General features: G+C 48.5%; 1 protein-coding gene across 1 annotated transcript in view; it reads left to right on the top strand.

The window, feature by feature from the left end:
* The window catches only part of LOC308485435 (transcription factor COE1-like), a 93923-nt gene that overhangs the window by 68891 nt on the left and 6799 nt on the right, over positions 1-18233 (top strand). Inside the window, 4 exon segments of the mRNA XM_081021317.1 lie at positions 1940-2028; positions 11763-11828; positions 15313-15490; positions 16728-16913. Coding sequence (XP_080877443.1) covers positions 1940-2028; positions 11763-11828; positions 15313-15490; positions 16728-16913 — 519 coding nt within the window.

Genomic DNA, 18233 nt, shown 5'->3' with positions numbered 1-18233 from the left:
CCCGTGTGCTCTGGCCTGTGAAAGGCCTTCCAGGGGTGGGGGTGGGGGGGAGCAGGGAGAAAATCAATACCAATTACTCCTGCACGAACGCTGCCCAGAACTGGAATTGCAGCATATGTTTACGCTAAATCAGGCAATCTATCTTCATCTTGGTTCAGTAATGAAGCGCGCCAATCTCGGAGGGGGGAGGTTTAAAGTGGGAGGGGGAGGGAAGGGGGAGTATGTGCCTTCTGGGTGATAGACAGGTTATTGGAGGGGGGTGGAATCTCTGACTCTCTGTGCCTTGGAGATGGGGGGGGCAAAAGAGGAGGAGAGCGGAAAGGAGGGAGAAGAGATCATTTATGATTATTCATATCAATGTTGTTATTTGTTCAATTTCTCTGCCTCTCTTTCTCAGAGGATCACAGGGCTGGTTGCAATATAAAAACACATAGATACATGCCAGAGATACAAATGCAAATTCCACCACCACACACACAAAGAGAGAGATTAAAAGGCCATATATTGTTTAATTAGTCAAAGGCCTGGGAAAAAGAGGGATGTTTTTGCCTGGTTCCTGAATTGTGAGGACCAGTGATGGCTATTTCTGTGCCTCCAAGGTGGGAGGCAGCAATTCTTCTGGATCCCAGAGGGGGTGTTGTGTTCGAATCCTGTTCACGGGTGTCCCACAAGCCACTGTGAGAGGCTGGACCAGGGGGGCCCTTCGCCTGTCCCAGCAACATTCTCCTTATGTTCTTGTGGGCAGATTCTGGCTGTTCTTTAGCACTGGTATTGTCCTAGAAGGCATCTTGTATGAGGGGAGGTTGAAGGTGTGCTTTTGGAACTTTTGCCTCAGGCTATTCCTACATTATCAGGACGCAGGTGGCGCTGTGGGTTAAATCACAGAGCCTAGGACTTGCCGATCAGAAGGTCGGCGGTTCGAATCCCCGCGACAGGGTGAGCTCCCGTTGCTCGGTCCCTGCTCCTGCCAACCTAGCAGTTCGAAAGCACGTCAAAGTGCAAGTAGATAAATAGGTACCACTCCGGCGGGAAGGTAAACGGCGTTTCCGTGCGCTGCTCTGGTTCGCCAGAAGTGGCTTAGTCATGCTGGCCACATGACCCGGAAGCTGTACACCGGCTCCCTCGGCCAATAAAGCAAGATGAGCGCCACAACCCCAGAGTCATCCGTTACTGGTCCTAACGGTCAGGGGTCCCTTTCCCTTTATTCCTACATTGGAGGAGGTTAGAATCATAGAATTGTAGATTTGGAAGGGGCCCCGAGGGTCATCTAGTCCAACTCCCTGCCATGCCCCAAATGTAAACCCACAAGAGTTCTCTCCCCTCCTGCGGTTTCCAGCAACTGGTATTCAGAGGCCCTGCTCCCTCCACCATTTCAACTCTCTTCCTCTCCTTGAATTCTTTCTGTTCCAGCTGGTCATTACAGGAACTACGTAACTAAGAACTAGCGTCTGTTTGCCATTTTTCCTCCTCCCTCCTCATTCCTTTTCCTTTTGTGTGGTGTCATTTAGACTACAAGGAAGCCTTTTTTCTGTTAAAGGGTGAAGATGCTTTAAATAAAATTAAAGATGTGAAGAAGTACCTTTTTTGAGAGGGAAAAGGAATAGGGAGTTGTTTTTCTCCCCTTCTTGTGACACTGGGGCTTGGTGGACATCATATGGGGCTGAAAGCCAGGAGGTTCAGTACAGACCAAAAGAACGACTCCTTCACCCATCATGTAGTTGAGCTACGGAACTAAAGCAATGACTTTAAAATAGGTTTAGAATATGTCTGGAGATAACAGTGTCTAGAGGAAAGCCCTCTGTGAACGGGATTTGGTATCCGAAGTTCAGCTTAGAAATGCACAAATTTACGGAAGAAGCCACACCGTTCTGGCTGCTCTGTCTCTCAACAACGACCCCAATTCACTGGATTCTAACCCACTCACCCTTTCCGCCTGCAGCCTTGAATGAGCCAACCATCGACTACGGCTTCCTGCGCTTGCAGAAGGTGATCCCACGACACCCCGGAGACCCTGAACGTTTGCCCAAGGTAGGGAATCTCACAAGGCATTTGGATGTATAGTCATACCTCGGGTCACAGCCGCTTCAGGTTGCGTTTTTTTGGGTTGCAGACCGCCGAAACCCAGAAGTACCAGAACGGGTTACGTCCGGGTTTCGGCGGTCATGCATGCGCAGAAGCGCAGAATCGCAACCCACGATGTTCGGAGGCTAGGGGAGTTCGTGCAGAGAAGGTCTGCCAAGGGCTCTAAGCCAAAAGGGAGCCTCTTTGCACCACCAAGAACCAGGTCCCGACACAAATAATATAATATAATATAATAATTTATTATTTATACCCCACCCATCTGACTGAGTTTCCCCAGCCACTCTGGGCAGCTTCCAATCGGGTGTTAAAAACAATACAGCATTAAATATTAAAAACTTCCCTAAACAGGGCTGCCTTCAGATGTCTTTTAAAGATAAGATAGCTACTTATTTCCTTGACATCTGATGGGAGGGCGTTCCACAGGGCGGGTGCCACCACCGAGAAGGCCCTCTGCCTGGTTCCCTGTAACTTGGCTTCTCGCAGCAAGGGAACCACCAGAAGGCCCTCGGCGCTGGATCTCAGTGTCCGGGCTGAATGATGGGGTGGAGACCTCCATCAGATATACTGGGCCAAGGCCATTTAGGGCTTTCAAAGTCAGCACCAACACTTTGAATTGTGCTCGGAAACGTACTGGGAGCCAATGCAGATCTCTCACCAGAGAACAGGGCGATGGTCTGCTCCCTGACGCTCTGCTTCCCTGTCTTCTCTTGGAAGCAGAGCCCTGGGCCAGGTGGGTCTCGGTCTCCTACAGCCCAGCCGATTCTGGGGACCGCACATCTCTCCACCCGCTGGCACCGGAGCAATAAGAGACCCACATCATCAGACTGGGAGTGCATCAGTAGTGTGCGTCAGCAAGCCCCGCGCACCTCCCTGACACAACCGGCATGCAGACCCCTCGATTAGTCTTTCGCCTGCCGGAGACAGGTTGCTCCTTTGTTCCATGCGCTCCGGCTGTCCTCGCCAAAGCGTAGCTAATGCCTCCGGGCAGAGAACAGCTGGCGGCGAGAGGGAGGGCCTTCGGGTGGAGAGTGACAGCAAGAACCGGCCTCCAAATTGGAGCCATTCATCATGGGCTGACAGGGACGCTGCAATCGCTGCTGCGGCTGCGTTCCTGCGCGCAGGCCTCCCTTTGGTGCCGGAGCGCATGGCGCAGCGCTGCTTCCGTGGCCTTGGCACGCTGGGGAACTGGATTCTGTGTGCGGGGACGTTGCAATTGCTCTGCAGCTTGGGATCAGTAGTCCATCTTCTCCAACATCCTCCACTTAAGAATTGAGGTGTTTGTGAGTGCTTCTAAGCCAGGCATGTAAGTACATAAGATGGCGTCCTTTTCTCACAGTTGCCAACCAGGGGGAAAGCCGCAAGCTGCATTCGAACTCAAGTGCAGTCTCTCCTCCTGTGGTTTCCAGCAACTGGTGTTCAGAAGTGGAGGAAAAGCGTAGCTATTCTGGCTGTTGGCCATCAATAGTCTTCTCCTCCTCCACAAATTTGTCCAGGCCTTTTTAAAAGCTGTCACTCCTGTGGCAAGGAGTTCCGTAGTTTAATAATAAATTTTATTCATACCCCGCCCTCCCCAGCCAAGACCGGGCTCAGGGCAGCTAACACCAGGCATAAAAACAATTGATTAAAATATAACTTGAAAACAAGATTAAATACAACATTAAAATGCAGCCTCATTTCAGCAGAAACTCAAAAATTTTGGGGGGGATGAAAACGTCAAATCTTCACCAAGGCCAACTATCCAGACTGGTCCTACATGGGCCAGAAAAAAGCCAGGGAAGTCCCCAAATAGGAGTTCCATCACAGAAGGAGAAAGGAAAAAGGGAAGTGGTGGAGGGGATCAAGTTGATTCCAAGCCAAAGGCCAGGCAGAGCAACTCTGTCTTACAGGCCCTGCGGAAAGAAATCAGATCCTGCAGGGCCCTGGTCTCATGAGATAGAGCGTTCCACCAGGTCGGGGCTAGTGTTGAAAAGGCCCTGCCTCTGGTTGAGGCTAATCTGACTTCCTTAGGGCCCGGGACCTCTAGGGTGTTGCTATTTATGGACCTTAAGGTCCTCCGCGGGGCATACTGGGAGAGGCGGTCCCATAGGTACGATTTAGGAAATAGGAAATAGGAAATATTTTTCTCGAAAGAGTTTACAGTCTTTTCTTCTTATTTCTTTTCCTAAAATCCCTAAAAGAAAAGCCTCCGGTTTTTTTACAAAAGTATATCTTAACACGGCTGTAGTACAAAACATCTGAGCATGCACCAGCTTTGCAAAGTCTGCCCTAGTTGTTTCATTCAGAGATCTATATGTTAGGGAGAACGAAATCAGCTGTAAAATTATGTTCCTAAAACAAAAAAAATGCATTTCGAATCAGTAGATCAGCTTAAGATATCAGATCACCCATCAGGTGAGTTTTAAGCAGGTGTCTTAATGCCAACTCTGCAGGTGTCAGCCCGACGTGCATTGCGATTAAGCACATTTCATGGTAAGGAATCCCGCAAGTTAATTATGGTGTGGGGTGCAAATAAATTGCTTCATTTGCTTGTCCAGAAGGTGATCCTCAGGCCTGTCAACAGGCAAAGAGGAAGCAAGACTACAGAATATTCGCATGGCACAAAGTTACAATTTTATATTGTAAGCTGCCCTATGATCCTCGAATGAAGGGCAGTATAGAAATGTAATAAAATAATAATAATGAAAAGGTAAAGGACCCCTGACAGTTAAGTCCAGTCGCGAACGACTCTGGGGTTGTGGCGCTCATCTCGCTTTACTGGCCAAACGAGCCCACGTTTGTCTGCAGACAGTTTTTCCGGGTCATGTGGCCAGCATGACTAAGCCGCTTTTGGCGAACCAGAGCAGTGCACGGAAACGCCGTTTACCTTCCCGCCGGAGTGGTACCTATTTATCTACTTGCACTTTGACGTGCTTTGGAACTGGCGTGCTTTGGTCCCTGGCAGAAGCAGGGACCGAGCAACGGGAGCTCACCCCGTCACGGGGATTCGAACTGCCAACCTTCTGATCGGCAAGTCCTAGGCTCAGTTGTTTAGACCACAGCGCCACCCGCGTCCCCTAAAATAATAATAGTCATAAATAAACTGTGGAACTCCCTGCCTCAGGTGGTAGAAATGACCTCCAACTAGGATCGCTTTACAAATTGGACAAATTCGTGGAAGAGGCTTTCAAAAGCTAGTAGCCACAATGGCTATACTCTGCCTCCACAGTTGGAGGCAATGAAATACAAAGCTTAATATCTTTCCTTCTTTTTTAACCAAACCAAGACTTTTATCTAGTTACAATAAAAACACAAAAAAGAGAAAAAGAGAGGAGGAGGAGGTTAAAAGAGAAAGTTAGAAAACTAAGATTCTGAAAGTAAAGAACTTCCGATTTTTCACCTGTCTGCTATATAAAAGCAATATTCACTTCATCCAGAGGCAGTGATGCTTCTGAATGCCAATTGCTGGAAACCACAGGAGAGGGATCTTGTGTTCGAATCCTACTTGCAGGTTCCACACAAGCATCTGGTTGGCCCCTGGGAAAATAGGCTGTTGGAGTAAGTGGGCCACTCTGTGTGATCCAAAAAACCTCTTCTTATGTTCTTACGTTGCAGTTTGGGGGTTACGCACTTTCTTTTTATGCAATGGGTCCCACGTTCGGTGCCCAACATCTCCACGTCGGGCTGGGAAGGAGCAGAATGTGGGCATCACAGCAAGCTGCCACTGATAGCGTTAAACCCAGGAATTCCTGGCCTCCATCAGGGAACTTCTACCCCCGAAGGAGCAAAAGCATCCTGGCCTGCTCCTATGCTTTTAAGCACAGCTCGAACTGCAGAAATTAGCAGGAGAGGCTTTCTTTAAATACTTCCACCTGTGGAGATGCAGCAGGCAGCTTAAAAAGTTGACAGCCCTCCCGTCTCCGGTAAGTTTGGAGGCGTCGCTGAAGCACGCAGGGCCTTGCAGAGAGGTTCCCTAGATGACGGCGTGAGCCTTAACAGAGGACCCTCGCCCCCCGGGAGAGGTTTATTAATTGTGACAGTGAATCTCTGTATCCACTGATTTCTCTCTCCCTTCGCAAAGACTTCAAGGCGGTGGCTAGTCTGGCCCAGCCATTCATCATAGTTAAGCTACCTGTCGTATCAGGGCTATGATGAAACAGACCCTTCCTCCTTTCTCAGCATCGCGGCCCCCCACCCTGCCCTTCGCCCCATGCATCATGCAGAACTGACAACAGGTATACATGCTAATTGTGTGTGTGTGTGTCTGTGTGTGTGTGTGTGTGTGCAAGCTTCACTGTGTCCTGGCTGCAGGAATGCAGGCTGGAAGAGGACACAGCAGCGTTTTTAGAGAATTCAATGGGCTCTACCTGCGACTACCTTTCAAGATGAATCAGAAACTAACTACAACTAAGCTAGAATGTAGGTGCCAAACTGGAGACTGGGAGTGGCCGCCGAGACCATATAACACCAGTCCTAAAGGTCTACACTGGCTCCCAGTACGTTTCTGAGCACAATTCAAAGTATTGTTGCTGACCTTTAAAGCCCTAAACGGCCTCAGCCCAGTATACCTGAAGGAGCGTCTCCACCCCCATCATTCAGCCTGGACACTGAGGTCCAGCTCCGAAGGTCTCCTGGCGGTTCCCTCTCTGCGAGAAGTGAGGTTACAGGGAACCAGGCAGAGGGCCTTCTCGGTGGCAGCACCCGCCCTGTGAAACGCCCTCCCATCAGATGTCAAGGAGATGAATAATTAAATCTCTTTTAGAAGACATCTGAAGGCAGCCCTGTGTAGGGAAGTTTTTAATGGTCAAATCTTTTATTATGCTTTTACTATTTTGTTGGGAGCCACCCAGAGTGGCTGGGGAAACCCAGTCAGATGGGCAGCATATAAATAACAAAATTATTATTATTACTATTATTATTATTAGTTGGAAGAGGCAGGCTGGCCAAACAGGTCTGACAGGTTGTTAAAAAAAAAATCCTGCAACACCTATCTGACCAGAGTTGACAGTGTGTCAGTAGTGATGTGTATGTTTGTGTGTTTATGTCAGGCATGAGGAAGCTCAGGCCCAGAGCCAAATCCAGCCCTCCAGAATTATAGAATCATAGAATGGGAAGGGAACCTGAGGATCATCTAGTCCAACCCCCTTCAATGCAGGAATACGTAGCTGTCCCATACAGGGATCGAACTTACAACCTTGGTGTTATCAGCACCACAGTCTAGTCAACTGAGCTATCCAGCTGATCTGGTTTCAGTTGAGCCCTGTTCATGGATTCAGCTGGTAAAAGGTCTCATGTTGATCATCCCCACATTTTTAACATTCTGTCATTCCCCCAGATTGCAGAAGTATTTTTGGCTTGGGGGGGCTGCATGACTTTGAGGGGCCACCTATCTGCTGTCGTCCTCCTGGCCCCCCTTTGCTGATTTGGTCCAGAAATAACTGGGTGTTTTATATCCCCTTAACGGGAGCTAAATGTGTGCAAAGCGGCCTGCAGTCTCTCCCCCCATCCCCCCCCCCCGCCAGCCCCAAGCCTCCCCCCCTCCGCTCCATTACCGTATTGATCGGGGAGATATTGCAGAAGACAGAAGAGCAAGAACTTCTGATTGCTGGCACTTAGCTTGACAGCAATCCAATAGCCTTGAGATCCTGATGTACAGTCTAGAGCCGTCATCATTGGTAGTGGGCTGGGGGGGCTGGGAGGGGAGAGGAAGGCCAGGGGGCAGGTTAAGGAGCACAGCAAGGACCTCTCCCTGAGACGCAACTGAAATCAGAGGCTCGAAAAGACAGCCGCTTCCCTCCAGATTCTTAGGACTGCAACCAATTAAATACTGCAATTAAATATTTTTGTGCTGCTGTTTCACAAAGAGCTTTCCAAACTGTGTGTCACGACACGTTAGTGTGTTGGCTGCAGCCTGCAGAGGTGTCGCACGAACACTCCTTGCACTCATTCCGGGACTAGAAAGGGGGTAGTTTAACCTCTGCTTTGCTAGCAAAACTGAATTTTACTGTGTTGTGAAATGATGCAGGTCTAAAAAGTGCGTGACCAACATGGCAATTTTGGAAATCTGGGAAGCTTTCTGGGTGGTGTACAAGGCATAGAGCCTACAGCTATCATGGTTGTATTTCTTCCTATAGACATAGAATCATAAGGCTAGCATCACGCAGTCCCCCACTGAAGGATTTGTAGTGCCTTCTCACAGTCTTGGGTTTGCAAGAGCAGGGCAGGGGACGGGAACCCCAAGTTTGAAGGAGCTGTCAGAGGAAGTGGGAGGACTGTAAAGGGAAGGAGTTGGTAAGCAACACAAGCGGGGGTAGCCACCCCTAGCTTAAAATAGTTAAATATTTATTGGTTTGCTGCGTACGTCGCCTTGAGAGCTTTGGGTACTACAGTACGGCCACATCTTATGGCCCTTTAGCTTGTGCAATCTCAGCCTTGCGTTGTGTAAGGCTGGCCGGTTGAAATTGTGCAAATTAAATGCATGCAAAGTTTTCTCAGCTCAAAAAGAGCTTTTAAGCTCTCTGGCTTGCTCTGCTGGGCAAGGTCCTCTGGGTACACCAGTTCTGGAAGCCTGGGAGATATCGTGGGAACTCGAACAGACCCACAAGATCTTGCGAGAGCATCCCGAAGGCAGCACACTGAGCCGGTCTAGAAAGCTTTTAAGCTCTCGGCCTTGTTTGCCAGGCAAGTCCTGCTCAGCACACCAGCTCTGGGAGGGTAAGGATTTTCACACGGGGGGTGATGGTTCAAGTATATGCATTTTTGCATATGTCTGGAAGCCTCGGAACAGAACTCACGCCTAAATGCAATCGTACTGCAAAGTTATAAGAAGGAGAGTTCCCAGGACCAAAAAATAGGAAGATGGCAGGTTCTGTCGGCCTTGCTTTCATCACAGACACGGCCATATATGTCACACATTAGAAACTGCTTTGAAAGAGGTTCAGCAGCAGTTGCTTAACCCAAGGTAGACTCTTAAGGCTTTCAAGGGATCTTTTCAAAACCACCGTCAAACCATGGGTCATCTCTCTGTCCAGAGATGCATTCTGTGATTTGTTGCCAGTTTTGTTGTCATCCAAGAAAAAAAGTAAGAGAGAGAGAGAGAGAGAGAGAGAGAGATTAACAAAGAGCAATGTCTTGAATCATTATAGAATTGTAACATTGGAAGGGAGCCCAATGTTCTTCCTACACTTGAGTAGGACCCTGGCAGAGACACATGCCCAACTGGCATGTTCTCTCCCTCCAGGTCAATCATTCAGGAGCTTCAAAAGCATCCTTCTGCCCGAACATCACAGCGACCGATGCCAACAGACACCTGCACACTTAGGGATCCGCAGAGTCTGCGCAGTTCACGTGACAGACCTCAGCAACTCAGCATTTTGGCTAATCTACTTTATTTACATATAAACACACACAGAGCACTGCAACATGGCTCCCTCTCTCTCTAGCATCAGACAGCAAAGAGAAAAAGAACAAAGGACAATAGTCCCACTTCACAGAACACAGGAACACAAACATCCTGTCTCCGTCACTTCCCACTCTGTGGAGTCAAAACATATACCGTCATGTCATAGACAAAAATCCCATGACTGCAATCACAGAGCAGGAATTCTAACAGTCCAACCCACTGCAGTGCAGGAATTATTTGCCCAAGGAAGAGCAATCTGCTTGTCGTGCTGGCAAGCACCAGATCTGTAATCCTTTTTTTTTTTTTACCTGCACTGTCTCCCAATGTAAACTTTTTATTTGTTAGTGGTTGGGGTCCCCCCCCCCCATGTCAAATCATGCAAATTCTAAATGATACGGCTTTCACTCTGTAGAAATGCAAAGAGTTTGTGTGGTTACGTGCATGTGTTTTATCTATGTGTCTGGTGTGATCCAGAGTGATAGACTGAGACGGGCCTGAGTGTCCACAGCTCTGTGTCAGAATTCCAGATATACCCACAAGATCCCAAAAGCTGGTGATCCCTGCAATGGGATATGCAAATACGTTTTTGCATGCAGCTGGTCTGCTCAGAGCTGTCGTGCGGGGAGTGTTTAAGGAGCCACCAAGAAATAAGTTGCTAGCTTGGTGTGTGTGTGTGTGTGTGTGTGTGTGTGTGTGTGTGTGTGTGTGTTTGCCTGCAGAAGATACAGATGATTGTGTGGATGGTTGTCGCCTTCTAGTGGAAATCCGCGGAGACATGAAGGGCCCTGTGATCCCAGCCACAGGTCAGTCGAGAAGAGCATTATGTGGTTGCAATGTTCAAAGAGGCACAGGGAGGCAGGGCCAGTGCAAGGACTAAATGTGTTTTCTCTTCTTTTAACATTTTTTAATTACGTAGATTTTCACATTTTTATACAGCTTGTTGTTGTTGTTCAGTCAGTTAGTCGTGTCCGACTCTTTGTGACCCCCTGGACCAGAGCACACCAGGCACTCCTCTCTTCCACTCCCTCCCGCAGTTTGGTCAGACTCATGTTCGTAGCTTCGAGAACACTGTCCCACCATCTCGTCCTCTGTTGTCCCCTTCTCCTTGTGCCCTCCATCTTTCCCAACATCAGGGTCTTTTCCAGGGAGTCTTCTCTTCTCATGAGGTGGCCAAAGTATTGGAGCCTCAGCTTCAGGATCTGTCCTTCCAGTGAGCACTCAGGGCTGATTTCCTTCAGAATGGATACGTTTGATCTTCTTGCAGTCCATGGGACTCTCAAGAGTCTCCTCCAGCACCATAATTCAAAATTTATATACTTTATCTCTAACCAATTCAAACATTAAATTACAAGGTTCTCTGAACCTTCAGACTTCCTCTCCTCCATTCCATGGGTTCTTATATTAAAAGTTTAAGTATTCTGCATCTTTTACTTTATCCAACTATTGTTTATCCCCAGTTATCATAATCAATTTCACATTACAAATGTCATTACAATGCTCCCAAGGATTTTAACTGTTTACAGTGGTTTTTTAAGTAAACTACGAATTTACTCCAGTCTCTTAACAAATACTTGATCCTCTTGGTTTCTGATCTTCCCCATCAGTTTCGCCATTTCCGCATATTCCATCAATTTTGTCTGCCATTCTTCCTTCGTTGGTAATTCTTCTTCTTTCCATTTTTGGGCTAGTAACATTCTCGCCACCACCGTTGCATACATAAAAAGTCTTTTGTCTTCTCTTGGTAGTTCTTCACCTATTAAACCTGATAGAAAGGCTTCTGGTTTCTTCACAAATGTATTTTTAAACATTTTCTTTAATTCAGTATAAATCATTTCCCAGAAGTCTTTTACCTTAAAACATGCCCACCACATATGATAAAATGTACCTTCTCTCTCTTTACATTTCCAAGATACATTTGATTTCGTTTTATTCATTTTTGCAATCTTTTGTGTTTTCTCATGTGAGGCTTTGCTTTAAACCAGCTCCCAAATTATGAACCCTCAGAGCGCATAAACGTTCTCAGCAACATCCAAAAATAATAAGAAATGCCTTCCCAATACTGTCAGTTTTTGGGCACTGCTAGTGAAAACACCAGGGGTTGGCATAGTTGGGCAAGGCCCATGTTTTATGTGTATGTACACCTGTATCAGGTTGTCTGTAAATAGCACATTTGCTTGAAATGATAATAATAATGAACAAATGAATAATCATCGAAAGGTATAACTCTTGCAGGGTGATTGCATTAAGGTTTGCTCTCCAAGAGGGCCTGCCATCAGCCTCTGGTTTGTTTCCCTCCCCACAGGAAGTGCTACTCAAGAGAGCGGCTGACCTGGTGGAAGCGTTATATGGGATGCCGCACAACAACCAGGTAGGGCTCAGACTCCTCTCAGAGTCAGATCAAGCCAGACTTGTCGGAAGCAGCTGTGCAACACAGGACTCCTTAGTAAAGAAAAAGCATTTTATATGTGTTGTAACACGGGGGCACCAGATGGCGCTGTGGAGTCCCGTCTTTCGCCAACGTGATTTCCCATTATAAAGTTTACAACGTGTTTTCCTGAAATGCTTTTTTGACGTCTCTCAGGGACGCGGGTGGTGCTGTGGGTTAAACCACAGAGCTTAGGGCTTGCTGATCAGAAGGTTGGCAGTTCGAATCCCCGCGACGGGGTGAGCTCCCGTTGCTCAGTCCCAGCTCCTGCCAACCTAGCAGTTTTAAAGTACATCAAAGTGCAAGTAGATAAATAGGTATCGCTCCGGTGGGAAGGTAAACGGCGTTTCCGTGCGCTGCTCTGGTTCGCCAGAAGCAGCTTGGTCATACATTTTCCCACAATGCCCCAGGGTGCCCAGCATATCGTCACTCTGGCACATTGTGGGACTTCTTCAATGGCAGCCTTACGCGGAGTCAAGCCAATGGTCCATTGAGCTCAGTCGTGGAATCAAAGAAAGGTCGAATTGGAAGGGGTCCTGAGGGTCATCTGTTCCAACCCCCTGCAATGCAGGAATCTCAACTAAAGCACCAACTCTTTCTGTACTTAGGCAGGAAGGACCAACTGCACCAATATAAGATGGGGAACACTTGGCTTGCCCCTAGGATCAGGGGGTCTTAGTGGACCACAAGCTGAACATGAGCCAACAGGGTGATGCAGCAGCAAAAAAAGCTAATGCTATTCTAGGCTACATCCACAGAAGTCTAGTGTAGCGTTACCAGATTTGCAAATCTGTCCCCGGGAAACATGGCAGTGGCAACCTCAGCAGCCCGGAGCCAGCCTGGTAGTGCAGCTGGCTCTGGCTGGCTTCAGGAGCTACTCGCTGCCCGCTGCTTGCTGCCCGCTGTCGTGGTGCCCGCCATTTTTCCTCACTGGAAGTCCCCATATGATGTGTCTTGTGCGCAACACACAATAATCTTCGGAAGGGAAGGAAGGGGAATAAAAAATCAGGCACGATTCCTGCAGTGCGTGGGGTTGGACTAGATGACGTTCGGGGTCCAACTCACAGAACCATAGAATTCTAGAACTGGAGGGGACCACAAAGGGCATCTAGTCCAACCCCATGCAATGCAGGAAAAAGCATCCATGACTCTACAATTACGATTCTGTAAGCCCTCGAGGCACCCAAAAGTGCTACATATAAATGCGAACCCTTTACGACTTGCACATCTCGATCCCGTCCCACATGGGGGTCCCTGGCCAAGCCCTCAGCCACCAGTGAGGTCCACGCATGCCCCTCCCCTCCCAGGTGTGTCTACCACCTTTGCGGTGGTAGTTTCCTTCCTTGCGATACTTGAGAGATGTGTTTCCGGGATCCCACCCCTCTCCTTGTCCCTGCTGGAAACCATTTTCTTTTTAACAACTGTATTTTTCTCTCTAATTGCCGTAACCCGCCCTGGGACCTGTGGTGCAGGGTGGGAGAGCAATCAAAATATTGTTGATGGTGCAGAAGGAGCAGCACATGTTTGTATCTTGCGCAGGTCGGTGGATTTGGCGGGGGATGTTTTTTCAGAGCGGCGTTCCAGGGACCCCGGTCATCCGGCCCGTTTTTACGTTCCTCTCTCGGTCCCGCTGCCAGTAATTGCTTCCATGTCCCGGACCTTGTTTGCTACCTCTCTCCCACACACACACACACACAACCTTGCATCCAGCTAGCTGGGCCCCATACGAGGGCCTGGCTCTCCAGCCCCACATCTGTTCGTCATTAGGAATTCCAGGGCCGTTAAGTCACGGGCTCAAGGCAGCCCCATCCTTCCCGCACCCCCGTAACTGGGCCCAGCCGGTGCTTTCATGGCTCAGCAGCGGTTAGCACCACCTGCACGGATATTGCTTTGGGCTCGTGGAGGCGTGGGGTCAGGCCATCGGCTGGGAGGCGTTCGACTCTGCGATGGGGCCTTGTTTTCCTCCTCCAAGTCCCTCGTCGCTCTTCCCTTCCCAGGGCGTAAATCTTCCCCCGCTCGCAAACAAAATGGCGGGCCTCAGCTCTCAGCCTGCTGTCCCAGGGGAAACCTGGGCTGGGCTACATGTTACTCTCGGAGCAGGAACAAAGAGGAAGTGGATCCGATCCTGAAGGATGCTGAACGTCCCTCAGAAGCAGGCAGGGAAACCTGGGTGTTGCCCGGTATAGATCTCAGCCAGAAGGAGGATGAGGGCGAAACTAGAATGAAGATGGCGGTCTCTCCTTCACTTTTTAAGCAGAGGTTGGATGGCCATCTGCCAGGGATTCTTCAGCCGTGATTCCTGCATTGCAGGGGGTTGATCCTTGGGGTCATTCTGCCTTGGTCAGACCCCACCTCAAGTCCTGTGTCCAGTTCTGGGCAGCACAGCTTAAAGAGGACATTGACTAGCTTGCAGGTCTGCAGAGGAGGGCGACCAAGATGGTCAAGGGTCTGGAAATCAAACCTTAGGAAGAAGGCTTGAGGGAGTTGGGGATTTTTAGCCTGGAGAAGAAGGGATTGGGATGTGACATGGGGGCTTCATAGATCTTAAGGGCTGCCCCAAGAAAGATGGACAAGCTTTTTTCCCAAACCAATGCATTCCATGACAAGAAATAAGAACTTTCTGGCAGTTAGGGCTGATAGACAGTGGAAAGGTTTCCCACAGGAAGTTGTGGGCTCTCTTTGCTTGGAGGTTTTTAAGTAAAGGTTTTTTTTGGGGGGGGGGCTTCTGTCAGTTATTCTTCTGTTGACAATCCTGCATTGTAGGGGGTTGGTCTAGATGACCCTCAGGGCCCCTTCCAACTCTACAATTCTATGATTCTATGAGCTTTGGGGATCCCTTCAAACTCTATGATTCTCTGAAAATCAGTTGCCTCTGGCACCACCTACTGTTGGGCTCCCAGCTTTCTGCCGTACCTGCTCCCAATGGGCAGCAGCGTTCAAACCAAGTGAAACTGAAACCACGACAGTGATGATGTTCATAAAGGTAAAGGGACCCCTGACCATTGGGTCCAGTCGTGGTCGACTCTGGAGTTGCGGCACTCATATCGCTTTATTGGCCAAGGGAGCCGGCGTACAGCTTCCGGGTCATGTGACCAGTATGACTGAGCCACTTCTGGCGAACCAGAGCAGCGCACGGAAATGCTGTTTGCCTTCCTGCCGGAGCGGTACCTATTTATCTACTTGCACTTTGACGTGCTTTCGAACTGCTAGGTTGGCAGGAGCAGGGACCGAGCAACGGGAGCTCACCCCGTCGCGGGGATTCAAACCGCTGACCTTCTGATCGGCAAGTCCTAGACTCTGTGGTTTAACCCACAGCGCCACCCACGTCCCGATGATGTTCATACATGGACTTATTTGCAATATTAATTAATGGAATTATTCCATCGGTCGGATTGCGGATGTCTGCGTTCTCTCCCTTCTCTCCCAGGACATAATTCTGAAGCGAGCGGCGGACATCGCTGAGGCTTTGTACAGCGTCCCGCGCAACCCCAACCAGTTGACCTCGCTGACCGGGAACCATGCCCACTCGGGCATGATGAATGTCAACTCCTTTGGGAGCCAGCTGGCCGTCAACATCAGCGAATCCACCCAGGGCTCAGAGCAAGGTAGGCAGCCACTGGGCGTCTTCCCTGCGGCTTTCGCATGACCACTCCTGGGAGCCAGCATCAGAGGCCGTCCTTTGAGGACCTTCCACAAGATATGTCTCAGAGAGGGTGGCAACAAAGGGGTGGCCTTTGCATGTTTTACTATGTTTTTAGACATGATGGCAGCCACCCAGAGTGGCCAGGGCAACCCAGTCAGATGGGCAGGGTACAAATAAAAAATGATGATGATGATGACGATGATGATTGTCTGTTTTGCAAGCAGAAGGTCCCAGGTTCAATCCCTGCCACTTCCAGGTAGTTGTTGTTGTTGCTGTTGCTGTTGCTGTTGCTGTTGTTGTTGTTAGTGCCTACCACCCGCAGTCGCCCTAGCAAGGCTGTCATTATCATCTCTTCAGCACCAGGTTATGGCACTCCCAGGCTTTTGATGGTGCGTGATGGGATGATTATCTATATCTATATCTAACTGCTATGCAGGAATCCCTGGCAGATGCCCCCTCCAAGCTCTGTTGGTTTCATACCTGAATCTAACATTGTGAGTCAAGGAAGGAAGGGAGAGGGGAGAGAAAAGGAAGGAAGGAAGGAAGGAAGGAAGGAAGGAAGGAAGGAAGGAAGGGAAGTAAGGAGGGAGAGGAAGGGAGAGAAAGAGAGAGGGGGGAGAGAAAGATAGGAAGGAAGGAATGGAGAGAGAGGAGAGAAAGATAGAATGAAGGAAGGAGAGGGAGGAAGGAGAGGAAGGGAGAAAAGAGAGAGGAGAGAAAGATAGATAGATGAGATAGATAGATAGATAGATAGATAGATAGATAGATGATAGATAGATAGATATAGATAGATAGGAATGAAGGGGGAGAGAGAGAGAGGAGAGGAGAGAAAGATAGGAGGGAGGGAGGAGAGGAAGGGAGAAAAAGAGAGAGAGGAGAGAGAGAAAGATAGGAATGAAGGAGAGGAAAGGAAGGAGAGGAAGGAAGGAAGAAAGGAAGGAAGGAAGGAAGGAAGGAAGGAAGGAAGGAAGGGAGAGAAAGAGAGAGGAGGGGTGAAAAGGAAGGAGAGGAAGGAAGGAGAGGAAGGGAGAGAGAAAGAGAGAAGGGGGAGAGAAAGATAGATAGGAAGGAATGAAGGGAGAAAGAGGAGAGAAAGATAGAAGGAAGGAAGGAGAGGGGGGGAGGAAGGAAGGAAAGCAAGACATCTTAAGATATTTAGTAAACTGAGCAACTATATAACTTCCTGCCCTGCCTTCCAGGGTACACACGCAACACGAGCAGTGTCTCGCCACGAGGCTATGTCCCCAGCTCCACCCCGCAGCAGAGCAACTACAACACCATCACGTCCAGCATGAACGGCTATGCAGGGACTGCCATGACCAGCCTGGGGGTCCCGGGGTCCCCCAGCTTCCTCAACGGCTCCACGGCCAACTCCCCCTACGCCAGTAAGTGTCTGTCGCCTTTGCGGAACGGCGAGTCGAGGGTGCCTGGGCAGACCTTCCCTTTCCTGAGAATCGCAGCTCCGTTTTAAGAAGGCTAAGGGACTAGTCCTCATGGTAAGGGAAGCTGCACTTGGGAATGCGTAGGCCTGGGAACTCCCGGCTGAGGTCCGAGGATAGATGAATCCCTGTCTCTGATTTCTCAGTTTCTCACTTTTCCAATCCTGAATCTAGTTCTCCACATTTCTGCAGCAATTTGTGAAAATTCATCAGACTTTGAGTTTCATTTGCTATTGCTGTACTCTTCCCAGTGTCAGCTAAAAACATTTTTGTTTAGACAAGCCTACCCAGAAATCTAGAAGGGTGGTTTGTTTTTAGTTTATTGCTGACTTTAATTTCTGGAACATTTTAATGGTTCTTTCTTAATAATACTTTTATTGCTTATTCTTTTTTTTTAATAAAGTGTTATGAGGATTATTTTCTTTACAATCAAGCAGTATATAAATTTATGAAGTAAATAAAAAAATAGAAATTCACCAAACACACACATTTTTGCATGCAATATACATATTTTTGCATGCAATTTCCTCCAATATAATGCTTTGGGGCATGTTATTTTTGCTAATATATGCTTTTCTTGGTCACACTGCCCTGTGACACACACATTTTCCCACACATTGCTTCATTGGCGAACTGAGTTGCAAAATTCAGAGAAGTGCCGAATTTTGAACAGTAGCTATGTTTCAGTTCCTGCGCGTTGGTTCGTAGAATCATAGAACTGTAGAATTGGAAGGGACCAAGAGGGTCATTTAGGCCACCCCTGCAAACTTAATAAATAATAATGATAATGTGCTGCGGGGAGGATTTATGGTTTGTTTTGTGTTCCTAGTTTTAATATGTACAGTCGTACCTAGGTAGTCAAATGCCTTGGCACTTGTATGTTTCGGTTCCTGAACGATCAAAACCTGGAAGCGAGCGTTCCAGTTTCTGAACGTCTTTTTGGAAGCCAAACGTCCAATGCGGCTTCTGCTATTGCTTCTGGTGCGCCTGCACAATCAGAAGCCAATCGGAAGCCGCGTCTTGGTTTCCTAATGTTTTGAAAGCGAGTGTTCCAGTTTCTGAACTTTTTATGGAAGCCGAACGTCCAATGCGGCTTCTGTTATTGTTTCTGGTGCGCCTGCGCAATCGGAAGCCAATCGGAAGTTGCGTCTTGGTTTCTGAATGTTTTGGGAATTGGATGGACTTCTGGAATGCATTCTGTTCGAAACCCGATGTACGGCTGTATTTTAGTGCTGTGGGTTCACCGTATAAAAAACACAGAATACA

This window comes from Podarcis pityusensis (assembly GCF_964106645.2).
Source record: "Podarcis pityusensis genome assembly, chromosome: 9".
Classification (NCBI taxonomy): domain Eukaryota; kingdom Metazoa; phylum Chordata; class Lepidosauria; order Squamata; family Lacertidae; genus Podarcis; species Podarcis pityusensis.
Note: the sequence above shows the minus strand (reverse complement) of the source record. Positions and strands in the feature narration are given on the sequence as shown.